We start from the raw sequence: 23010 nt of genomic DNA on the forward strand, positions 1-23010 counted from the left end.
ACAAGCAGACATATTTTTGCTTCATCATATTTTTTATATATAATTTTTCCCACGTGGAATGTTTCCTTCCATTATATATATATATATATATATATATATATATATATATATATATATATAATGGAGGGAAACATTCCATGTGGGAAAAATATATCTATAAATACAGATGATGTGACTTACCAAAGGAAAGTGCTGGCACGTCGACAGACACACAAACAAACACAAACATCCCGTTATCCACCAGGCCTCAATCTCCACTAATTTCAAGTTGCCGCCACTCATACCTCACCTGTCATTCAACAACATCTTTGCCTCTGCACTTCCGCCTCGACTGACACCTCTGCCCAAACTCTTTGCCTTCGAATATGTCTGCTTATGTCTGTATGTGTGTGTGTGTGTGTGTGTGTGTGTGTGTGTGTGTGTGTGTGTGTGTGTGTGTGCGCGCGCGCGCGAGTGTATACCCGTCCTTTTTTTCCCCTAAGGTAAGTCTTTCCGCTCCCGGGATTGGAATGACTCCTTACCCTCTCCCTTAAAACCCACATCCTTTCGTCTTTCCCTCTCCTTCCCTCTTTCCTGATGAAGCAACCGTTGGTTGCGTGAGCTTGAATTTTGTGTGTGTGTTTGTATTTGTTTGTGTGTCTATCAACATGCCAATGCTTTCGTTTGGTAAGTTACAACATCTTTGTTTTTAGATATATTTTTCCCACGGTTTACTTAGGAAGTCTGGACCATGTGTTTCTAGCAGCATGGCAAACAAAGGTAATGATAAGAACAAAACTTATATTGGGCTCATATTTTCTTCCAATCATATTTTTCAAAAATGTATAATACACTGCAGTCTCTTCCCATAAGGGACAAAGATAAATAGAAAATTCATCCAGATAAATGTATTTGTAACATTCAATCCTCTTTCCATCTATGAGAGTCTTCTTTGTCAAACAGTTTGAGTTTCATCCTCTTCTCTCTTCTTGCGTTTCATGTTATGGTCCGATTTACTTACACAAGACAGACCTGAAAATATGAGTAATAATTCATTAACATCAGTAAAATGTATTAGCTGACAACATATATTTTATTTCAAAGTACATGAGAACTGCCCTAGCTTCCAAAACTGCCGGTTTCTTCCTGAAGGAGAGAAAGAAGGGTTGAGGAAAGTTATAAGGAAGTCAAAGTCACTCTTGAACGCAAGATGAGAGGGAACCATCTATTGTGAAGATGAGGAGCGACAAAGCTTGATGAACATACAGCTATTTCAGTAGTGAAAAAGCTTTTCTCGTGGCAGCAGGACTGCCTGAAATGTTTTACGAGATATGATTGGAAAGTTTTAAGAATGGATCCGCTACTGCTTACTGGCTTGGCAGGCAGGTACACAGAGGTTGGGAAGTGAGTCATTGCCTTGTCCTTGAACACCCTCTGACAGGAAACTGCGTTTCCTGTATTCAGTTAATTGTGGCAGTTGGTTGAGTGGGGTCTGTTAGGGTTTCTTGCCGGATTCTATCTGTGTGAAAACGGATATAAAAACGGAGAACCAGTTTGAGTGAAATTTTGTTTTAAAACTGGGAAATCAGTTTCTGAGACTTACAAACTATTAAAAACAGCTTTTGGAAATAATTGTATGTGCCAGTCAAATGTTTTTTTCTGGTTCAACAGATTTAAAAATGGCCGCGAACCATTTGAAGATGAACCACGGTCCGGCCGTCCTTTCACCTCAAAAATGAATAAAAATGTTGTGAAAGTTCGCAACTTAGTGCGCTTTGATTGTAGACTTACAATTAGGGAGATGGCTGATGAACTTAATTTAAGTTTTTATGCAGTTAAGTCAATTTTAACTGAAGATCTGAACATGTGTTCAGTGTCCACAAAATTCCTTCCAAAAGTGTTGCCAAGTGACCAGAGACAATACCGACTTGAAGTGTACTAAGAACTGATTAATTGGACTAAAAATGACCCAGATTTGTTAAATAGCATGTGCAAGATGCCGAGAAAATCACTGCTTCCCATTTTACAAAGAGTGTAACCACCGAACATGTAAATCAACTGCAGAATAACAAAAGGATCTAATTTTATATGTGAACTAGTTGTCTATGCCTTACAATCCTTTCCTGGAAATTTATTTACTTTACAGAGTCCACGGGGAACCTGTAACTACACTCCTTCCTTGGAAATTTATTTGCTATCTCAAATTTTCCTTTGCCTTTCCTTTTATACTTTTTATGAAAATGTTAATAAATACTATATACTGAGCATTATTTCAGTTTATTTGCAGTGCAATTAACATAAAAATAGAAAATAATAAAAAGTTTCCACATGAAAATTTGACCCCACAACCCTCAGATTACCATTCTATAATCTTTCCACTGCAGCATCTCGTGCCTCTCCTGACCCATGCCAAAAATGCTTGGCCATCTGGCGCTCCCATTTCTGTTACTTTCATTTCTGGCCAGGTCCTACATATGCAATAAATCTGTAAGAAACTGATGATTAGTAGGCAAGATCCCCCTGTAAAGACCGAGGTGACCGCATTCCAAAGTTTCCAGGTGCCCATCACATTCTATAGTCTCGTGAGCTGTCATATGCAAAAGAAATGTACATCAACTACAAGCTTGTTAAATGAAATTCCCTAGGTCCCTTCTACAAACGACAGGGAGAGACAAATTACAAAATGAGCACACAAGGAGATACCTGCTTATGGAAGTGAGCATGGAGGAAGGGTCAGTGCAGTAAGCGGAGTTCTTTTGTCATGTGAAACAGATGCAGCCTAACTGAATTCCCCACCAGTGCTTACCAAGATGAAGACCAGCTGGAGGTCCAAGAAAGAGGGAACTGGACCAGACTGACAAAGACTCCGAAAGGAGAGGGAATGCTGTCATGAGAGGAACAAATCTATCAAGGCTGAAAGAGATAGAAGCAGATTGTTCAGAATCATCCTGCCCGGCTTGCTGGAAGAACTCCCTAATGATGATGATGATGATGATGATGAAAAATGATGCCATAACTCATTAGTGAATGGAAATATTTAGAATACACTAGTTTTTCTTTCCATTTTCAAATCACTTATTCCAATAATCTCATATACTGAGAACATATTTGAACTAACACACTTGATTAATTCTAAAAAGAAACAACATATCAAATTGTTTTGTAAATAACTCAAAATTACCAGATGGTGTCTTGTATATTGTGATTATTGTTATTAATGTTACATCAAAATCTAGTTCTGAGCACATGTTTCAAAATTCTGATCACTGCAATATCTAAAGTATCAACTCTTTCTATCCCTTCTTACTGTATGCGACAACTCCTACTTTCTCAGTACCTAACTGCAATAACTGCATTTTTAGTTATAACCATACATATTAAGCATTTCTGTATCAGTGGTCAAATGATGTTTGAAAAATATACTACACGTACAAGATTTACCAGCTGCAGTTCACCTCCACAAATCAGAAGTTAAATGAGTTTTTTCAAAACTTCCAATATTTTGATGCAATAACCCTTAATCTTCTTTTTCTCCTCAGACATTTCAGACCAAAAATTTGTAATTATATTTATTTCTTTTCATAAACAAAGTAATGTGTGTAGTTGGACTTTCCTGGCCTTCCAAATGTAACAATTATTTTTGTTGCACTCTTGAATGTGTTAATTAAACTGTGTAGCTAAAACAATAATATGATGGAAGAATAATATGACAGTCAACTCAAAGGAAACAGCTGAGGCACAAAACAAATCAAGTAAACATTAATGATTGGTATAATCTGGATGGTTGATTTGGGAGGGGTGGACCAAAGGTATAATCTGAATTACAAAAAAAACACAAATATATGTATATGCTTAAGTGAAATTGTTTACTTAGTAGAAGGCAGTAATCATTCAATCTTACTGTCATTAATAAGCATATGGTGTTATTTTGTATTACAATTCAAACATTGGTTTCGAAGTTATGTAAATGCATATTATTTTACTACTCCAGTCCTGTCGCAGCCTTATCCACCCCACAAGACATGTCCTCCTTGAAAGTAGCCATGTAATATTCTTGCTCTACTGCAATAACTGCACAGCTTTCTGCACTGAGTTGAAGTCACGGGGTACCTCCTAATATTGTGTCGGATCTCCTTCTGCCCGGTCTAGTGCAGCAACTCGATGTGACATGTACTCAACAAGTTGTTGGAAGTCCCCTACAGAAATTCTGAGCCATGCTGCCTCTATAGCTGTGCGTAACTGCGAAAATGTTTCTGGTATAAGATTTTGTGCACAAACTGACCTCTTGGTTATGTCCGATGAAAGTTTGATGGGATTCATGTTGGGTGATCTGGGTGGCCAAATAATTCGCCCAAAGGGTCCGCAATGTTCTTCAAACCAATAGTGAACAATTTCAGCCCAGTGACCTAGCGCATTGTCATTATTGTTTGGGAGTATGAAGTCCATGAATGACTGCAAATGGTCTCCAAGTAGCAGAACATCAACATTTCCATTCAATGACTGGTTAAGTTTGATCAGAGGATGCAGTCCATTCCATGTAAACACAGCCCATACCATTATGGAGCCTCCACCAGTTTGCACAGTGCCTTGTTGGCAACTTGGGTTCATGGCTTCATGGTGCCTGCACCACACTCGAACCCTACCATCTGCTCTCACTATCTGAAATCAAGACTAATCTGACAAGATCGCAGTTTTCCAGTCATGTAGGGAGCAGCAAATTTGGTCGCAAGCTCAGGAGAGGTGCTGCAAGTGATGTTGTGCAGTTAGCAAAGGCATTCACATCAGTCATCTGCTGCCGTAGCCCATTAATGCCAAATTTTGTCACACTGTCTTAACAGATACGTTTGTTGTACACCTCACATAGATTTCTGCTGTTATTTCATGCAGTGTTGCTTGTCTGTTAGCACTGACAACTCTATGCAAATGCCGCTGCTCTTGGTTGTTTAGTGAAAGCTGTCAGCCATTGTACTGTCCATGGTGAGAGGTAATGCCTGAAATCTGGTATTCTTGGCTCATTCTTGACACTGTGGATCTTGGAATATTGAATTCCAAACAATTTCCAAATTGTGATGTCGCATGCCTCTAGCTCCAACTATCATTCCGCATTCACCCAACTGTTGCCACATCTTCCACCCAATAGTTTCCCCTTCTTCTGTCCTATCACCCCTCCCAGTTCATATCACCTTAATTGTGCAGTGCTTCCCCTGCTCCAACACACATGCCCACATGCCTAGCCCAATCACCTGCCATCCCTCCCTCCTGCATTCTTAGTCAACAAACAGTCTGCCTCCCTCCAAACTACCCATCCTTAAGCCCTCTTCCTGCCTCCCATGCCACTCCCCTTCTACCCGCCATTCCATAGTCCAAGCTGGCGAAGAGCAGTCCTGATGTTACATGTCCAGAGAGCATAATGTAGGGGCATGTGTACTCTAGCACCAGAAAGGATTTACTTCAAAAGCTAACAAGTTTTCTTTCTTTTACGTGTTCCTGTTGGCAGCTCAATGCTGCTTCTGCTTTTGGTGAGTGGTCTCCTTTACTTCTAAAATATTATTTTATTAAGTGTTACTGTGGGGAGGGAAACTAGGATTATTCTCCTGTGTACTTAATCTCACGAACTGCGGAGGATGAAGGTTGTGACTCGCTGATATTTCGAAGTGCCACTGCGCAGATACGCACGTCCTCTACATGCGGCGCTGTCTGCCAGCCATGCAGCAGCCGCACCACCTAAGCGGCCAAGCAGCCAGCGGCCGCCAGACTTGGACTCAGTGCTCATTTGAATGTTACTGTGTTCACATGTCTTGCTTTGTCAACTTGCTCTGTGACTTACATGTGTTGTGTCGTTTTGAAATATATGTGTTCAACTTGACGTTATAACTATTGGCGACGAGGTAGTGGATTTTTCCTTTTCATTGTTGATCCACAGGTTTCCATGGCTACTTTATAGCAACTGTTGAAAGGTATCATAGAACAGCAAATGCTTCTTACATCGGCGATTCGCGATTTTGTCGCGGCATCCAATGTGGGCTGTTTATCGTCGCTGTCTACACCTCCATTTCCTCATTACGACGAGACGGCGGAAGACTGGTCTGATTACGAAAAACATCTTCGACAGCACTTCTTGGCATTTCATGTCACGGACGAACAAACGTGTAAGTCTCTGTTCCTTTCATGGATTTCACCTCAAATGTATCAATTGTTGTCGCAATTGCCTCCTTTGAAAGATCCTGCGTCTTTGTCCTTTGCTGAAATGTGCTCACTTCTGTCTGTATATTTTCATAAGCAAACACATGTGGTAGCCTCTCGTGTTGCCTTTTATCATTGTCAAAAACAACCGAGTCAATCCTATCGCGCTTGGGCTGTCGAACTTCAATTTGTTACTGACGTTCACAAAGAATCCTATGCAGATTCCATGGTACGGGATGCTATTATCCGGTCGACGCCCGACAAAGAAGTAAGGCAACGTGCCCTTCAGTTGGCAAATCCAGCTCTAGATGAAGTCCTATCCATCACGCAGTCTTTTGAAATTTCTTGCGCCGCTGGAGCGCAAATAGAGGCGTGGGGTGACGTCGGGGACATACAACCTCTGTGCGCTGTTGACAACGCGTGCGGCATGTCCCTGCCGGCCGAAGTGGCTGCAGTATGCTCCCAAGTGCAGCCTCGGGCTAACTGTAAACAATCCTCTCAGAAACTGCAGCAAAACCCCCGGCAACTTCCTTCATGACCGCGGTGTTCTACGAAACATTCACACGAGGATTGTCCCCAATGTTGGGCCGTGTATCACATTTGCAAAAAGAGGGGTCATGTATCTTCCGTTTGCAAATCCGACTGCATACATGATGTTCATGACCATGACGCTGATTCTTGCTTCTGTGTTGTCTGTCAATTGCACTTCTTCCCTTTCAGGGAAGTTATTCCTCACAGTCTAAATTCTTGGTCGGAATGTTCGCATGCAGGTGGATACTGGTTCTGCTGCCACTATCATTAATTCTCAGACGTATCTTCAGTTGGGTTCTCCACTCCTATCACCTGTCACCCTGCAATTACGGACGTACAATAAACAGAAGATTTCTCTCTTGGGACAATTTAATGCTGAGATATCTTACAAATCCGTCGTTCACACTGTCCCCATATTTGTGGTCGACCAGAGTAATGCAGAAAATCTTTTTGGTTTCAATGCCTTTCGCGTTTTTGAGTTCTCCATAGATGGCTCTGTCAATATTGTCTCTGATGCTATTCCTTATGCTCAATTGGATTCCTTGTCGACGACATTTTTGTCCCTTTTTTCTCCTGGGTTAGGCCGTGCAAATGACTTTGAAGCTCATATCATGCTCAAACCCACTGCTCGGTCTAAGTTTTTTGGGGCTCGGCCCATTTCTGTGGCCCTTCGTGATTGGGTAAAATGGGAGCTGGATCGTCTCACTGCTTCAGGGGTCTTGCTTCCTGTCACTTCCAGTGAGTGGTCCTCTCCTGTCGTCGTCGTTGCTAAGCCCAATGGTGATATTTGTCTCTGTGGCGATTTTAAAGCCACTGTAAATGCGCAATGCCTCATCGACACTTACCCTATGCCCTGACCTGAAGAATTGTTCACTAAACTTGCGGGTGGCCAGTATTTTTCTAAAATTGACCTGTCAGAAGCTTATCATCAAATTCCTATTGACACTGCTTTCCAGCAGTTTCTGGCCTTTAACATGCCTTTCGGCCTCTATCAATACCAACGATTGCCATTCGGGGTTGCCAGCGCCCCTGCTCTCTTTCAGTGATTCTTGGAAAAATTATTGCTCCCTGTCCCTGGGTGTATCAATTACATGGATGACATTGTTGTCACTGGCTCCACCACTAAAGAACATCTTCAGAACCTCCACACACTTTTTCGTGTCTTACAGATTGCCGGTCTTAAGTGTCTATCTATCTATATCCGAATCCCATTCCAGCTACTGCCGGATCTGGGTGCTGATGAGTCCTCTCCATTTGGCTCGGTCCTCCCACCACGTTTCTTCCTCCACTTGCTGCCAGGTCACACATCTCCTTTCTACAGATATTCTCACTCCCATTTTCCACCGTGTTCTTGGGTGCCCTGTAGGTCTTTTCCCATCCATCTTTAGTTCTTCCATAATTTTGGGGAGTCTCTGCCCATGCATCCTCTTAACATGCCCATACCATCTTAATCTCTTTCTTTCAATTTCTTCTCTCATATTTTCTTGTTTAAGGTCCTTTCTAATCTCTACATTCCTTACTCTGTCCATTCTTGTTTTTCCCTTAACTGCTCTGAGAAATTTCATTTCCATTGCTTGCAGTCTGCTCCAGTCCCTTTCTGTCATTGTCCATGTTTCTCCACCATAGATGAAAATAGGGATGTAATAATTCTTATACATAAGGAGTTTTGCTCTTTCTGAAACTTCATTATTCCAAATCAGGTGTTTTATTGTTTGGTAGAAATTGCCTCCCTTCTGTAACCTCCTATTAATTTCGTTAGTTATTCTTCCATCCCTAGATATTTCACTCCCTAAATAAGTGAAACTTTCTACCACTTTGAGGGGTTCTCCATTCAAGGTAATATTTCCGTAGATCCCTTTCTCTCTTCCAAATACCATTACTTCACTCTTATCTTTATTTATTTTTAATCCATACCTTTTCATTATTTCCTTCCACGCACCAAGCTGTAACTGTACATCTACCTCTTTATCGCCCCATATTACCATATCATCTGCAAACATCACCTTTTTGTCTTTTTTTTTTTTTACTATATCTTTAACTGCCCTATTCATTCCCTCCATCACAACATTAAAAAGTGCAGGAGATAGAATACTTCCTTGCTTAAGTCTTTGTCTTATTTCGAATTATTCAGAGTTCCCCAATGGTGTTCTAATTCTACAATTGTGTCCTCTGTACATTGTCTTTATAACATTAATGTATCCATCTTCTATATATATCTTCTTCATTTCTTCCCAGAGTCTTTCCCTGTCAACTGAGTCATATGCCTTCTCTATGTCTATAAAAACCATTATCACCCTTTTGTTATACTCCCGACTTTTTTCCCTCAGTTGACGGATAAAAAATATCAGGTCGATCGTGCTTCTTCCTTCCCTAAATCCATACTGTTCTTCACTCAGCTCCTTTTCTATCTTTTCACTTATTCGATTTAGTAAAATTCTTTCAAAAATCTTGGCTGTATGACTCATAAGGGTTAGTCCTCTGTAGTTTTTACAAAGTCTTTTATTGCCTTTCTTGAAGATGGGAACAATGTCTCCTGTTCTCCAGTCGCCAGGTATTGTACTATTTCTCCACACTCTTGATAGTACTCTATACAGCCACTGCATTCCCACTGGACCTGCTGCTCTTATCATGTCCACTGATACTTCATCAGGTCCTGGGGCTTTCCCCCCATTCATCTTCTTCACAGCTTTTTCCATTTCTTCCCGTGTAATTTGCCCTAATTCTGCTTCCCAACTTCTCTCAATTTCTCAATTATTTGTTGTTTCCTCATGTACCTGCTCCTCAGCGTTTAACAGCTTCTTAAAATGTTCTTTCCAGAGATCTTTTATATTCCCTGGATCTTCAATAATGGTACCGTCCTCTGTTTCCATCTTTACTGGTACTTCAGAAGCCTTGCTTTTATTTTTCATCATTTTATAGAACATTTTCTTATTGCTCTTCACATCTTCTTCAAGGTTTTTTTGTAAACTCTTCCCATGCCTTTTTCTTTGCTGTTTCCACTATTTCTTTGCACTTCTTTTCCTCTATATATTTGGTCTTCGTCATTTTTAGTTTTCCACCACTTTCTCCATGGTCCATTTTTTCTTCTAACTGCTTGGATTGTGGTATCATCCCACCAACTTGAAGAAGCAGTGGGGTCAAATCCTGAGTGGTTCATTCCGAGGCTCATCTGTATTATGAAAGCAATATATGAAGACTTTCCTACTGGCTTGCTAGGCCTAACGCAAGAAAGGATTTTCTGTTGGGGTTGTCTCCCTTAGCCTTTGGAGTTTCTCGTCCACCACAAGGCAGTGGTTCCCTTCTCATTTAATCCCCAGAAAGGAGGGTTGCCTTATCTGCCAGCTACGCCGTCCGAAGTCTTCCTTCTCCATCGTCGCTGCCATTAAGGTCTTCACCCGTAACCCTGGGCATGGGTTACATGTTAAACCCCACAGGATTGGGTCCCTGCCTGAACTCAGCCATTCTAGCACACCGGCCTACTGAAGTGTAGGATGCCCACCCCCGCGACGTGGACGCGCCAAACAGGAATTACCCCAGTGGAGGAATAGGGAAGGGCACCCTACCTCCCTGGAGCCGGGTCAATGATTGTGTATGGTCTTAAGTGTAATCTTGAGAAATCACAGTTTTTTCAGGCATCTATCACGTACCTGGGGTTCCAACTCTCTCGGGATGGTATTTGTTCGCTTCAGCAAACTGTCGCTGCGATTGATGCCCTTCCTCGCCCTACATCTGTTAAGGAACTGCAGGCCTTCTTGGGGAAAATAGCATACTATCACAGGTTTTTACCATCTGCTGCTTCGGTGGCCCAGCCATTGCATCGCCTGTTGCATAAAAACGTGCCTTTTCACTGGTCCGCATCATGCGATGCGGCTTTCCAGAAATTGAAGACTATGCTGAAACAGGCTCCATGCCTGGCTACTTATCGACCTGGCCAACATCTCGTTCTTGCCACGGACGCCTCTCAATATGGGGTTGGTGCAGTCCTTGCGCACCGTTTTTCAGACGGTTCTGAACAACCCATTGCTTATGCCTCCAAAACGCTCACCGATGCCCAACGAAAATATTCTCAAATTGAAAAAGAAGCTTTGGCCATTATTTATGCTCTTCATAAGTTTGGTGTTTTTCTTTATGGATCCAAATTTCATCTTGTTATGGACCAAAAACCACTTGTTTCCTTGTTTCATCCGTCAACGTTGCTTCCAGACAAGACTGCACACTGCCTCCAGCGTTGGGCTCTTTACTTGTCTCGTTTCAATTATGAGATTCATTTCCGGCTGACGGCTCAACATGTGAATGCTGATGCACTGTCTCACCTTCCCATGGGTCCTGATCTGGCATTCGATAGGGACGAACTTCTGTGTTTCCACCTGGATGTTGCCAAGCAGCGGGTTGTGGACGAGTTCCCCATTACCGGGGACCGGCTGGCGGCTGCTTCGGGTTCTGACCCTACCCTCTCCCAGGTTTTACGCTGTATTCTCTGGCCCGATCGTCAGTCCACTAAGACTTATGATCCGTTGCGGAACTACTACGCTTGACGTTATAACACTAGTCAGATCGCATTGTTTGTGATGTGAAGGGAGTTATGAAAATTGCTTCAGAGAAGCTGAAGGCATCATTCCATACTAACGTTACTGTCCATGTTGCAAAGTTGTGTTTGGAATGAAAACTATGTTCTTCCATATAGAATATTATTTTTGGAATCTGCAAAAAGTATGATACATTTATGAAGCACTAGTTGTAAATATTAAGAATGTCACTCCTCTGGTTTGCATTTATTAATATCTGTTTATTCGTAAATAATTTTTAATCAATATTCTCTGTTGCTTTTAGTAATTCAAATTTTCTTCATAATTCAATTGCTCTGTTATTGCTCTTTTGATTTTGTTTATCCATATGTAGATTTACCAGTGTAAGTACTTCTGTTCTCATTTTGACCCGTTATCATCGGGGACACTTCCGTCCATACAGGAAGCCTCCTCCTCGAGACTTTACGGCCAGTCAAACAACACTTATGGACGTTAGCAGTCTACAGGCCACCTCCATCAAGACCAGTGCAAAAAATTCGAAGGGGGGAAAAGTGTTGTGACTCATCGATATTTCAAAGTGCTGCCGCGCAGTTATGCGCGTCCTCTATATGCGGCGCTGTCTGCCAGCCATGCAGCAGCCACACCACCTAAGCGGCCAAGCAGCCAGCAGCCGCCAGACTTGGACTCAGTGCTCATTTGAATGTTACTGTGTTCACATGTCTTGCTTTGTCAACTTGCTCTGTGACTTACATGTGTTGTGTTGTTTTGAAATATGTGTGTTCAACTTGACGTTATAACAATCACATTTTCCTTCTCTCACTCTCTGTCCCTACTCCTCTTCACTCTCCTTGGTTTTAAGTCTTCCCCTCTCATATTCCCCAAGAGTATGTATGTACAGGGGGGGAAAGGAGGGTTGGCACTTATGGGTTCAGGATTCTATCTCAATTCTATCACTGGCACACATTAGAAGGCACACAGCAATACATATATGTGTGATCTTGAAAAAGTAATAATCCTAATATTAAACCTTTAGTGATGCAAGGAAATAATGAAAATCTTTAATCAGAATGCTATGGGAAAATCAGTATACTCATGGATTGTGGATCAGATGTTACTTAAAACAACTAGACCAAAAAGTATTTGTGTGTGAATTACATTTAGACATACATGTAATTAGTCACCAACTGACCTGTCCACGGTTTATAATTGCACAATCGAAGAGCAGTTATTAAATCCAGTGACTCCCCCGGTGGGATGCCATATCCTCGACTCAGCCCGTGAGGATTGGACGGTGTGACACAGTCATCACTTGCTTCCTTGCGAAGTACTCTGTCAACTTCGACTGATGAGAAGAATGCAACAGACAGGGGCAGGTCATACATGCCCACACGGCTGCTGCAGAAAGCACGCGCCATTAGGTTGGAAATGTGCATTGCTGTTGCAGCACGATATTTGTCTTTTTCAGGGACAAGGTAACGCACCTGGAAAAAAAAGAGGTTACTCACACAACAACAAGATTATTTATCCTGTTAAATGTACGTCTTCTAGGTGCATGTGGGAATATATTCCTCCACAACATAAATCAGAAAAAAAATTTCTGCAACTGACAGGAGATCAAACCTGACATCTCTTGACTTTTAATTTCATATTAACCCACTGAAAATCCACTGTAAGGATACATTCTACGAGTAATGTAAAAGATAATCATTAAATCACCATTAACATACATGAATATAATCTGCAATTCCATAAAAAAGAAAGGTTGGGCCTCAATTTTAAAGAACATAGCACCAGATCTAATTTTGTGCTTAGTTTTATTTATGTAATTGATTTTCTAATTTATCTAATTTATTTCAACTATTCCTAATTAGTATCTTTAGTTACAGGGTGAAATCAGTAATTGTTTCATAACTTAAATTCTACTGTTGATGTATAAACAAATAAAAATTCTGTACTAATTATAAACATTTGGAGGAACAACTCAGAGTATTCTTACAGGATCTATTTGGATCTATTCAAATACATGTTAGCAAAGCCAGCTCTTAATTAATTCCAAAGTAATTAATGGTTTTGCCAAAAGTATTGTTTGTGTAACTACATTTGTTAATTTCACGATTTAAACAAATAATTCGGCCTAAGCCTTGTAGTAGAAGAAACTGTTAAAAGGAAGGAATTTTTAGATGTATTCAGTTAATTTAATGAGTTAAGTTTTAACTGTAATTCTGTAAATTAAACATCGAACAATGTGTAATTTCAGCACCTATTATTATGAGGATGTGGACCTGATTTTTGGTCCCAAGACAGTCAGTCCACGGCCAAGTTTCAGACAAGAAACCTGTGTTGGTTAGAACAACAACAATGCTTCAACTTAACCCTGGAATAAGTGTTACACAATTAGGGTGTATGTCAAAACAATGACAGTGTCTGCTCTATATGTACCTTTCTTTTCTTCACGAACTGTGAACTTTGTGGTTAGGTTTTTACTGCTCGTAGATGTTCAACAGCAAACTATTGTAACAGTATGTGGATGTTCACCCGCAAACTATTATTGAGACTTATAGAAAGTTAAAAAAATTGTGCACTGGCCATATTACTGTGTATATTGGCGGGTTGTGAACAGTGAAAGTAAAAGACTGTGAAACGCAACTGTGCATCTGTTGGCTACATCATTTACAGTACACAGTGGTTGCATGTACAACCCCAATTTTTTCAGCCAGAATGTCAACACCGAGGACAACAAGCAAAGAATAAAAGAATGCGAACTGCTACAGGTGGCAGTGAACCTGGTCCCTACTGCCCACTACTAGGTGTTCCAGCTTTCATGGTGGATGGTATGCAGTAGGGGTTTTAAAAAAATCTCATTGCATTTTCATAAAATTTTGACATGAATTTTTTGGTAAGTAATTATTATATGTTTTAACTTGCTATAATTCTGTTTTATAGCTTTTATAAAGTTACTTTCCTGTTTTATAAACCAATGTTGCTGTGGAACTGGTGGGTGGTTAGAGAATTTTACAACTAACAGAGATACAAAAGTGGGCAATAGGTAAAAAATGTTGACTGCCCCTGCATTAAATGGTCAGCATGTTCCCACTGTTGGCATAATTTTTCACTTGACACCACATTACATTTGCACATCAATTCAATCATTCCACAACACAGAAAGTCATTGTGATTATATTGTTTTATGCCAAAAGGGCCTCAGTCACAATAATACTCACTGTGACCAAACTGATATGATATGATGAAATGTCTGCAGCCCTATGCTCACAAAGCAGAGAAATCAATACACACATTTTGCACTTCCACGAATAACAGGCCTCAGTCTGTTAGTTACACCATTCCTGTGTATATCAGCATCAACAATAAAGACAGGTGCCTCACATTTGTACTTGCTCCTCCTCCACTGTTTTTTCTGTCGTGGACAACAAGTGAACAATTATTGTTGTTCATCATGTATCACGGCAGACTGTTCAGAGTCTTTACACCACGCACCAAAGTACCGTATTTACTTGAATCTAAGCTGCACTCAAATCTAAGCTGCACCTGAAAAATGAGACTCGAAATCAAGGAAAAAAAAATTTCCCGAATCTAAGCCGCACCTGAAATTTGAGACTCGAAATTCAAGGGGAGAGAAAAGTTTTAGGTCGCACCTCCAAATCGAAACAAAGTTCGTCTAATTGTAATATGAGACACAATTTAGGTTGAATGAACGACGATACAGCTGCAGTAGTTTGGTTCGACTCGTAAGCTTAGCAGTTACGGTTTACCAGGTAGCCATTGCTACGCGTCACGCGCTCCGTCCGTATTTATACAGATATCCTTCCTTTTTCACGTGCTTCGTCTGGTTTGAATTGATTGCTTATTTTTCTTTGATCTGATAAGTGCCGTTCTCTTTGTTATAGGTGTTTATGTCACTCTAAGCTGAAAATGCATTACTGTACTGTGTCATGCATTGTTTGTCGCATTCTGATAGGTGCGTGTTTACGGCCTGTCACCGCTCACGGCGTGGCTTGCTTTTGTGCGCGCTACCGCGGCTTACAAATAAAAAATAGAGAGGAATCGTTTCATTAGCGAAACATTTGTTGTTACTTACACTACTGCTTTCTTTGATAATGATCAACAAGAACCAAATAATAGACTGCGTATGATAGATGATGTTCTGAATGAAATTTTAGCGAAAAGTTTTCTCCGTTTGAAAATCTTTGCAGGTGCCTCTTTAGTTCATTACATTCTGCACAGAAATTAGAGTCATCTTAGATTTAAAAACCTAGTCAGTTGCCGTGCTTCATTTCTGACTGTATCACTATCAGGCATAGGAATAATACAAATATAAACATGACATGATATGGATATTCTTCCGCGTTTGCTGTTGTCTCACTCTAGTTTCGTAGTTTATTAGGCAGACAGGATTTAAATGAGATAGTAGCAAACACGAAAAAATACATGGCAAAATGTTTATATTCGTATTAATCTTATGGCGAAGAGAATACTGCATGTGATTCACAATTCATAAAAGCTCCTATTAGCAACCATCTCTTCTCACAGGTAGGAAAAAAATTCAGAACGTAGAGTTGGCCATATTGACAAACATCCCAAACAGTCTTGCCAGTCGGATTTTCGTAGTACATTGAAATGCTGCTACATTCGAAGATCAACAATACAGAATTTGTATTTACTTCATTGGATAATGTACCAAAATGCAGTGGTCGAAACTCTGGGCGGAGGAAAAAGGCTCGTCTTCCACTTTTTTTTTTTAATTTACTGACGCAGAGATTTTGGTGCCAGTATTTATCTTTGTGCCTACAAAGCATGCCTGTGTGGCGCTACATATATTCGATGGCAGAAGTTAGTTGTGGAGGCACCCACCAACATTTTTCAGAACTCCCGCTTGCTTTGCACTCGATTCTAAGCCGCAGGCAGTTTTTTGCATTACAAAAACTGGAAAAAAAGTGTGGCTTAGATTCGAGTAAATACGGTATGCAATTTTAGAGTGACTTGCCGTGTAGCCGGAAAGAGAGCAGCCTTTTGTGTTCTCACATAAGCACAACTGTTTAAGCCACTGGGGCAGTGTGAGCTGGCTATCACGATTATGATCAGTTATACACACTCCCAATGAATATAAAGAAATATCATTAAATTTTATTCAACCTTTTTCATACTCCATATTCAGACTTGTATTGATACGACAATTATACCGTAAAAGTCTTAGATCATTATCTCCAACACAAGTTTACCTGAAAACTTAAGCTTTTCACGTATTCATTTATAATATCAATTGAAACTACAACTACAATGATCATTTCATATACATTGTTTTTCTAGGACATTCTTGCTTTATTATAATAGCCTGATGACATAAGAATAATTACTTTCAAAATTGTTATTTATTTATGTTTTGTTGTGTGAATGTTGTTGAGAGACAGAGAGAGAGAGTGTACGGAGGACATACATAAAGTGTGGAAGTTTTATTTTATTACAAACTATGTGAAATGTATGTGTGGGAAAGTCCTTGTGCAGAGTGTGCAAGCTTTTGTATTAAAGCATCCAGAATAAATGCTAAGGGTTAAATCAGGTAGAATTTCATTTCTGCATATAGTTCATATTTTGTTTTATTTAAATTAAAGTTGGTTTCATAAATTCAAACTTTCTTTTACAAATTGCCCTTTGTAATGCTTCTGGTTGATTTAGGAATTACCGTGAGTACTTAGGGGCAGGTGCTGTTCTGGATGGTTGCCTAACTCATCAGCCTGTAGGGATCAAGCAGTTCCTGCACTTCGAGTAGTTGTTTGTACTACAGTTCTGTGTTTCTAGGAGTCGCTCAGGAACAGTCTTACTGTGCAGATCAATGTGGAATCATGTCACACAGTGTCTTATTAAGATGAGGAAAATCCTACATTTTATCAGTTTTTTATTGTGAGTGTAAAATTACTACAGCTTTGAACATTTTAGTGAAGATCTGAGGATTTGGAATAACTTAAGTTTGGAAATTATTTGCATTGAGCTTTCTTCTCATACCTAAAACTCTGTGTGGCATGTTTATGAACAGCTTGAGACATTACGGTGAGCAATTCTTTCTACGAAGCCCACTGAACGGGTTGATGTAGTAATTCGCGAATATCTGTGGGTCAGTGACTGTACAGGATGTGAAAATTACTTGGGTTGGACTGATAAATTTCTCTTAAAAGACATCACAGTCACCGTTGACTGTATGAAATATTTATTATTACAATTGCAATTTTGGCCTTATGGCCATTTTCAAGTAACACTGCAAAAGTTACCTAAACACAAAAAACACAAAAATGAAGCACAGGGTTATATACATAATTAAACAAACATTTCATTAAGATAGCAGTGTAATTATAAATATTGGTGAGAAATGTACATAACTTACATTCTGTCAGAATATAAGACTATCTGACATGAGTACATGTTGTCATCAAAATGCAGCCTTTTGACTGTGAGAGTCCCACAAGATCCGATCGAGTATGACACTTATTTCATCGTAAAATGTTGTTAAATATGTGCTGTATTGTCAATGTTACCATCTTATCATCGTTCTAATAATCTATCACAAATAAAAGCTCAGGTGCACTGACAACATGTGGAGCTAAGTCTGTTGGTGTGAAAATACATTTACTAAAGGTACTGCCTGTGCACGTAGCGAAGATAGTGCACACCAAGGATACAACTTATAAGCTTTATATCATAAAGTCTTTTCATCTGTCAACATCATACAGCTTTCTAATTATTGCTATGATTGTAAGGGGCAGTAGGACAGGATGGGAATATTTATTTATAACATAATAGGGGATAATACATGTGTTATCTGTTAAAAAGCTCTCACAATGACTTAAGCGATCGTAAATGAGATGAAGACAGAGCTCTGATATATAATACTCTGCGTGTGTATACATTTTACAAATATGAATGGCGTAAAACACTTGCCAGCAATCCAATTCACTGTGCAGCACCACAAATTGGGACAAAACATTAAAATGCCTCCACACAAATACAGGATGCATCCTTCAACGAGGCTCTATTATAGCAAACAAGACTAAGTAAATACTTGTACTATTCCATTGAAATTGCTTAAAATGTTTTCGATAAGTGTCATAAAATAACTGTACAGTACGAATCACTGTTGAAGTAGATTGATACAATAAATCACATTCTTTGGATACAATGAAATGTCAGTCCACCCCCGGTAGCTGAGTGGTCAACGCGACAGACTGTCAATCCTAAGGGCCCGGGTTCGATTCCCGGCTGGGTCGGAGATTTTCTCCGCTCAGGGACTGGGTGTTGTGTTGTCCTAATCATCATCATTTCATCTCCATTGACGCGCAAGTCGCCGAAGTGGCGTCAAATCGAAAGACTTGCACCAGGCGAACGGTCTACCCGACGGGAGGCCCTAGCCACACGACATTTCATTTCATGTCAAGGCTACATTTCATTTATAAAAATATACAAAAATAAAATACATTGGAGTATTCTTTTTTCCCTTTGTTATAGTCCATAAACTTTTCTTTACAGTAAAAACACCGGGATTACTCATAAAATTTGTTACTTTTGATTTGAGACTAAACTGGTCAGATACATCACATAAAATTGGTGATCCTAAAATACATAAAATAAGAGAATTGATACATTGCAAGTGGTGGCGGATATGAAACTTCACAGTAACTAGCGTAATTTTGAAGTATCCACGTATTTTTTATAAAACATCATTTACATGCTCATCTGTACAAAATGTCAGGGTGGTAAACTCCCATCAGATGTCAAAGGTATTGCGCCCGTAAGCTATTTTAAAATCTGTCATTTGTACATAAAACGGACTGGAAGTTATCTAAAAATCTTTTATTTTTTTAAACCATTTGATCATTAAGCAGGTCACTAGGATGATTTTTAATATAGTTGTAAATTTCTATTTCTTCTAGAATATTCATGATTCTACTTTTAGGCACAGTATGCAGTATTTTAAGGTATGAATCTACGTTGTTGACCATATGTTTATTCTCACTTAAGTGTTTGCTAAAGGTAGAGGTATTGCTCTCTGCCTGTCTGATTTGTTCTTCAAACCTGTCCTTAAATGCCCACCCAGTTTGTCCAATATAACATTTTGTGCATGAGCCACATTCTATTCTGTAAATCCCTGATCTTGCAGACTGATTTGTTCTACCTGTTCCATGCCTGATTTTTTTTCTTAAGGTACTGTCTGTGTAAAAGCTGATTCCTATGTTGGTTTTCTTAAACACCAGTGCAATTTTATCTGATACTACTACTAAATATGGTAATTTGGCAAACTTAGTTTTTTTATAGTTAACATCATCTCTGCAGAACTGCGCTCATAGGCAGCACACCGTGCCTGGTACACGCGGTGCTCGGGGACCACTGCACAGCTATGATACCTGAGGATGGACTTATAACAGTCGGAAACCGGTCGTGTGAAAACAAAGTAATTTACAAGTGAAGCGGTATTTCCAGCCTCTGCTATTTAGCAACTGCTGAAAGTGATTTAACATCCAAAAAGAAACAGAGAAATACATCTTGGAAGAAAAACAAGATTTACAATGAGGATCAGTACAACAAAGACTCTGACAATGTGTGTTCTTCCCATCTTGATTACATTCATAATGATATTCCATTCCATGAATTGCATCTGTTCTTGGAGAATAGTAGTGGAACAACAAAACCCATGATTTGACTAGTGTGCTCCTCACCCTGACTGAGACAGGGTGCTTTCAGAAAATAGAATTATACTTCTCAGTCAAGGATATTTCCTTCCTTCTCTGAAAACAGGAACTTCAGTCTTGTAAAACAATCACTAATGAAGAATGACCAAATCTATACTAATGGATCAGATTTCAAAAATGACTGTAAACAGCAGAAAACCAAAAAGTTTCTCATCAAGCAAGTGCAGATATCAGATGTTTTTGATTTTAAAACTTTCTGGCAAATTTATCACAACAAGACTTGTTGCTTCATTGCATTCTTGCCAGAGATCTCATAGGTGATTTAATCAGACATTTTTTCAAACTGCCTCCAGCAGGACGACCTCTACCCAATACACCCATCAATCTAGCATACCCGACAGGATGTGCCCCAATAAAATCCGCAAAGTTGAGTGAGGTAAGAAAACGGCTTCTCCATTCTTCCTCTACTAACTGCATTTCCTCCCCTGGTATGTTGCTTTCTACTATTTTCTGAAATAATTCTTTGCATTTCTCTGCTTTCAGCTTCCACACATTTGTCCTTCTTTCTTACCTTCCTGTTCCCTTTTCCTCTTTAATACCTCTTACTGTCACTACTCAAAGATGGTGATCACTATCTAGGGCTAAGGAAGGTATTACCTTAACATCTTTCACTGCCCTATTCATGTCCTGGTCACATACGTAGTCTACCATGAATTTAGTTGACAAATTAAGGCTGTACTACATTACCTTATGACTTTCCTTCTTCTTAAGCCAGGTGTTGGCAACTGCGAGTTCATTCCTTTTACAGAAGTTTAACAATTTCTGTCCTCTGTTTCTCCTTCTCCACTCTTCCACTCCCAATACTTCCTCATACCCTTATATTTCCTTTCCCACATGTACATTTAAGTCCACCAGTATAATGATCACCTGTCCAATTAGTTGTCTGCAAACTTCCCATTTTCTCTTATGTAGAACATCCAACTTGTGGCACATATATGAGCACCATTTCCATTTCCTACCCTTTCACTTTCACTATCACTATCTTGTCACTCATTCCCTTCAAGTTCCTCTTTCAACCCTCCTTGCATAACTACTGCCACTCTGTGTCTTCCTTCCTTTTTCATCATTCTCACTTATGTACAACCAATATCTGCTCCACAATTACCTACTTCCTTTACCCTTCCACCTGGTTTCTGACAATTCTAGAATATCTGGTCTTTTCCTGTTCATCAAGTCCACCACTTCCTCTACCTTCCCTGTCAGTTTCTGTATTTTCAATGTACCAAATCTTACTCCTTGGGAAAAGCTGGGTCATCTTCCATTATTTCCATTCTTTCTGAGGCTTGTTCTGTGTTTGAAAGAATGTATTTTATCCACTATTCACTTGCTGGGTCTATCGTAGCTGGATTTGTTAACGGATTTTTCACTCCAGTGCTTTTGGTCTACAGGAGACATTTTATTTCTGTCCTGCATTTCAATAGATAGGAGCTGCTGACAGCCAATCCCCAATCCACCACCTAGGGATGTATTCTCTAGGGTTCTGAGGATAATATTTATTTATTTCCATTTTACTCAAACGTCAGAGCTGCTGACTGCCAATCCCCAATCCACCACCTAGGGATGTATTCTCTAGGGTTCTGAGGATAATATTTATTTATTTTCATTTTACTCAAACGTCAATCAACTAGATTCAGACCCTATCAGATGGACCAATTTAGTTATAGTCTATGGAACATGCAAACAGCTAACTTAAAAACCAACATTAAACTCTGAAACTATAATCACATACCTCATCATGGAAGCTCAGACAGAAGCGAGCACTCGGTGGCAGGAGCCAGCGGAGAGAAACAAGCAGCAGGTGGAGGAAGTCGACAGCCCCACTCTGCACAACCCAGTTGACTCTTGTTGGCAGTGTCCTGTCGTCATTGTCCTCGAGAGCACGTGTCAGGCGGCCGCTGAGGAAAGGGGTTCGTGGCTCCGCACTGCAAGCAATCTCCTCCAGGCGATTGAACATGGCTGATTCAGTGCCTCCTTCCCACTGAGGTGGGTGAAAAAGTTCACTGACAGGTTTTCCCATCCTGTTGAACAAAACATACATTATTTAATGCCATAAAATTTGTGACACCATATATAAATGAGTTCTATAATTCAAACAGTGGAAAATTCAGGATGAAATAGTGCAATATTATGAAATGATATATTGCTACACACCGTATAACAGAGATGTTGAGTCACAGATAGGCACAAAGAAAAAAAAAAAAAAAAAAAAAAAAAAAAAAAAAAAAAAAAAAAAAAAAGGGACTGTCAAATATGTAAGCTTTCAGCCAAAGGTCTTTATCACAATTAGACAGCATATACACACCAATCACACACACGTGACCACAGCCTCTGGCAGCCAGAGACTGTGTGTGTGTGTGTGTGTGTGTGTGCCCGTGCACATGTGCGTGTTTTGTCTAATGCTGATGAAGGCCTTTTTGCCCACAAGCTTACTTGTTTGACAGTCTTTTTGTTGTGCCTATCTGCAGCTCAACATCTTCCCTACATGGTGAGTAGCAATCTATCCTTTTACTAATGGTTATGTGATTCAGAGTGACTTAATGTTAATTGTTGTAACATTTGCATTATTATGATATTGCACCCACAAGTGTGGTGCCAAACCATACAATACCATTTTCACCAAGGAAAATAAGTACCATTTATTCCCTTATTTTAATTTATAAATCCCTTCAGCTACATCATTTTGGTTTTTTTTTTCCGGTTTAATTGCTATCAATTCTGAAGCCATAAGGCTCTATCTTTACACACAAGAAAATAGAAATCAATGTATGCTATATCCACAATTATACCATCTGATTATGAGGAAACTGCTTAGACTAAAATCACCCTTCACTTGTTTTAAGTACTAACCTCTGTAACATCAATTAACTACATGCAGGAGGCATGTTGCAATATCTTTTTGAGTATCATTATTTTCATAATGCTTCCAGCATTAATATTTGTTACAATTGTGTAAACAGCTAAATGTATATGAAAGAGATGTATTAGTAAGAGCACGTTTTTGAATACCAGTTCTTCCATTATTCTCACATGCCTATGTG

General features: G+C 39.7%; 1 protein-coding gene across 1 annotated transcript in view; it reads right to left on the reverse strand.

The window, feature by feature from the left end:
• Positions 1-778: 778 nt before the first annotated feature.
• Positions 779-23010, reverse strand: part of LOC126473927 (DNA polymerase subunit gamma-1, mitochondrial) — a 152826-nt gene continuing 130594 nt past the window's right edge. Inside the window, 3 exon segments of the mRNA XM_050101285.1 lie at positions 779-1011; positions 12409-12700; positions 21702-21990. Of these exon segments, the coding sequence (XP_049957242.1) occupies positions 935-1011; positions 12409-12700; positions 21702-21990 (658 nt within the window). The 3' untranslated portion in view covers positions 779-934.

Source organism: Schistocerca serialis, chromosome 4, assembly GCF_023864345.2.
Source record: "Schistocerca serialis cubense isolate TAMUIC-IGC-003099 chromosome 4, iqSchSeri2.2, whole genome shotgun sequence".
NCBI lineage: Eukaryota > Metazoa > Arthropoda > Insecta > Orthoptera > Acrididae > Schistocerca > Schistocerca serialis.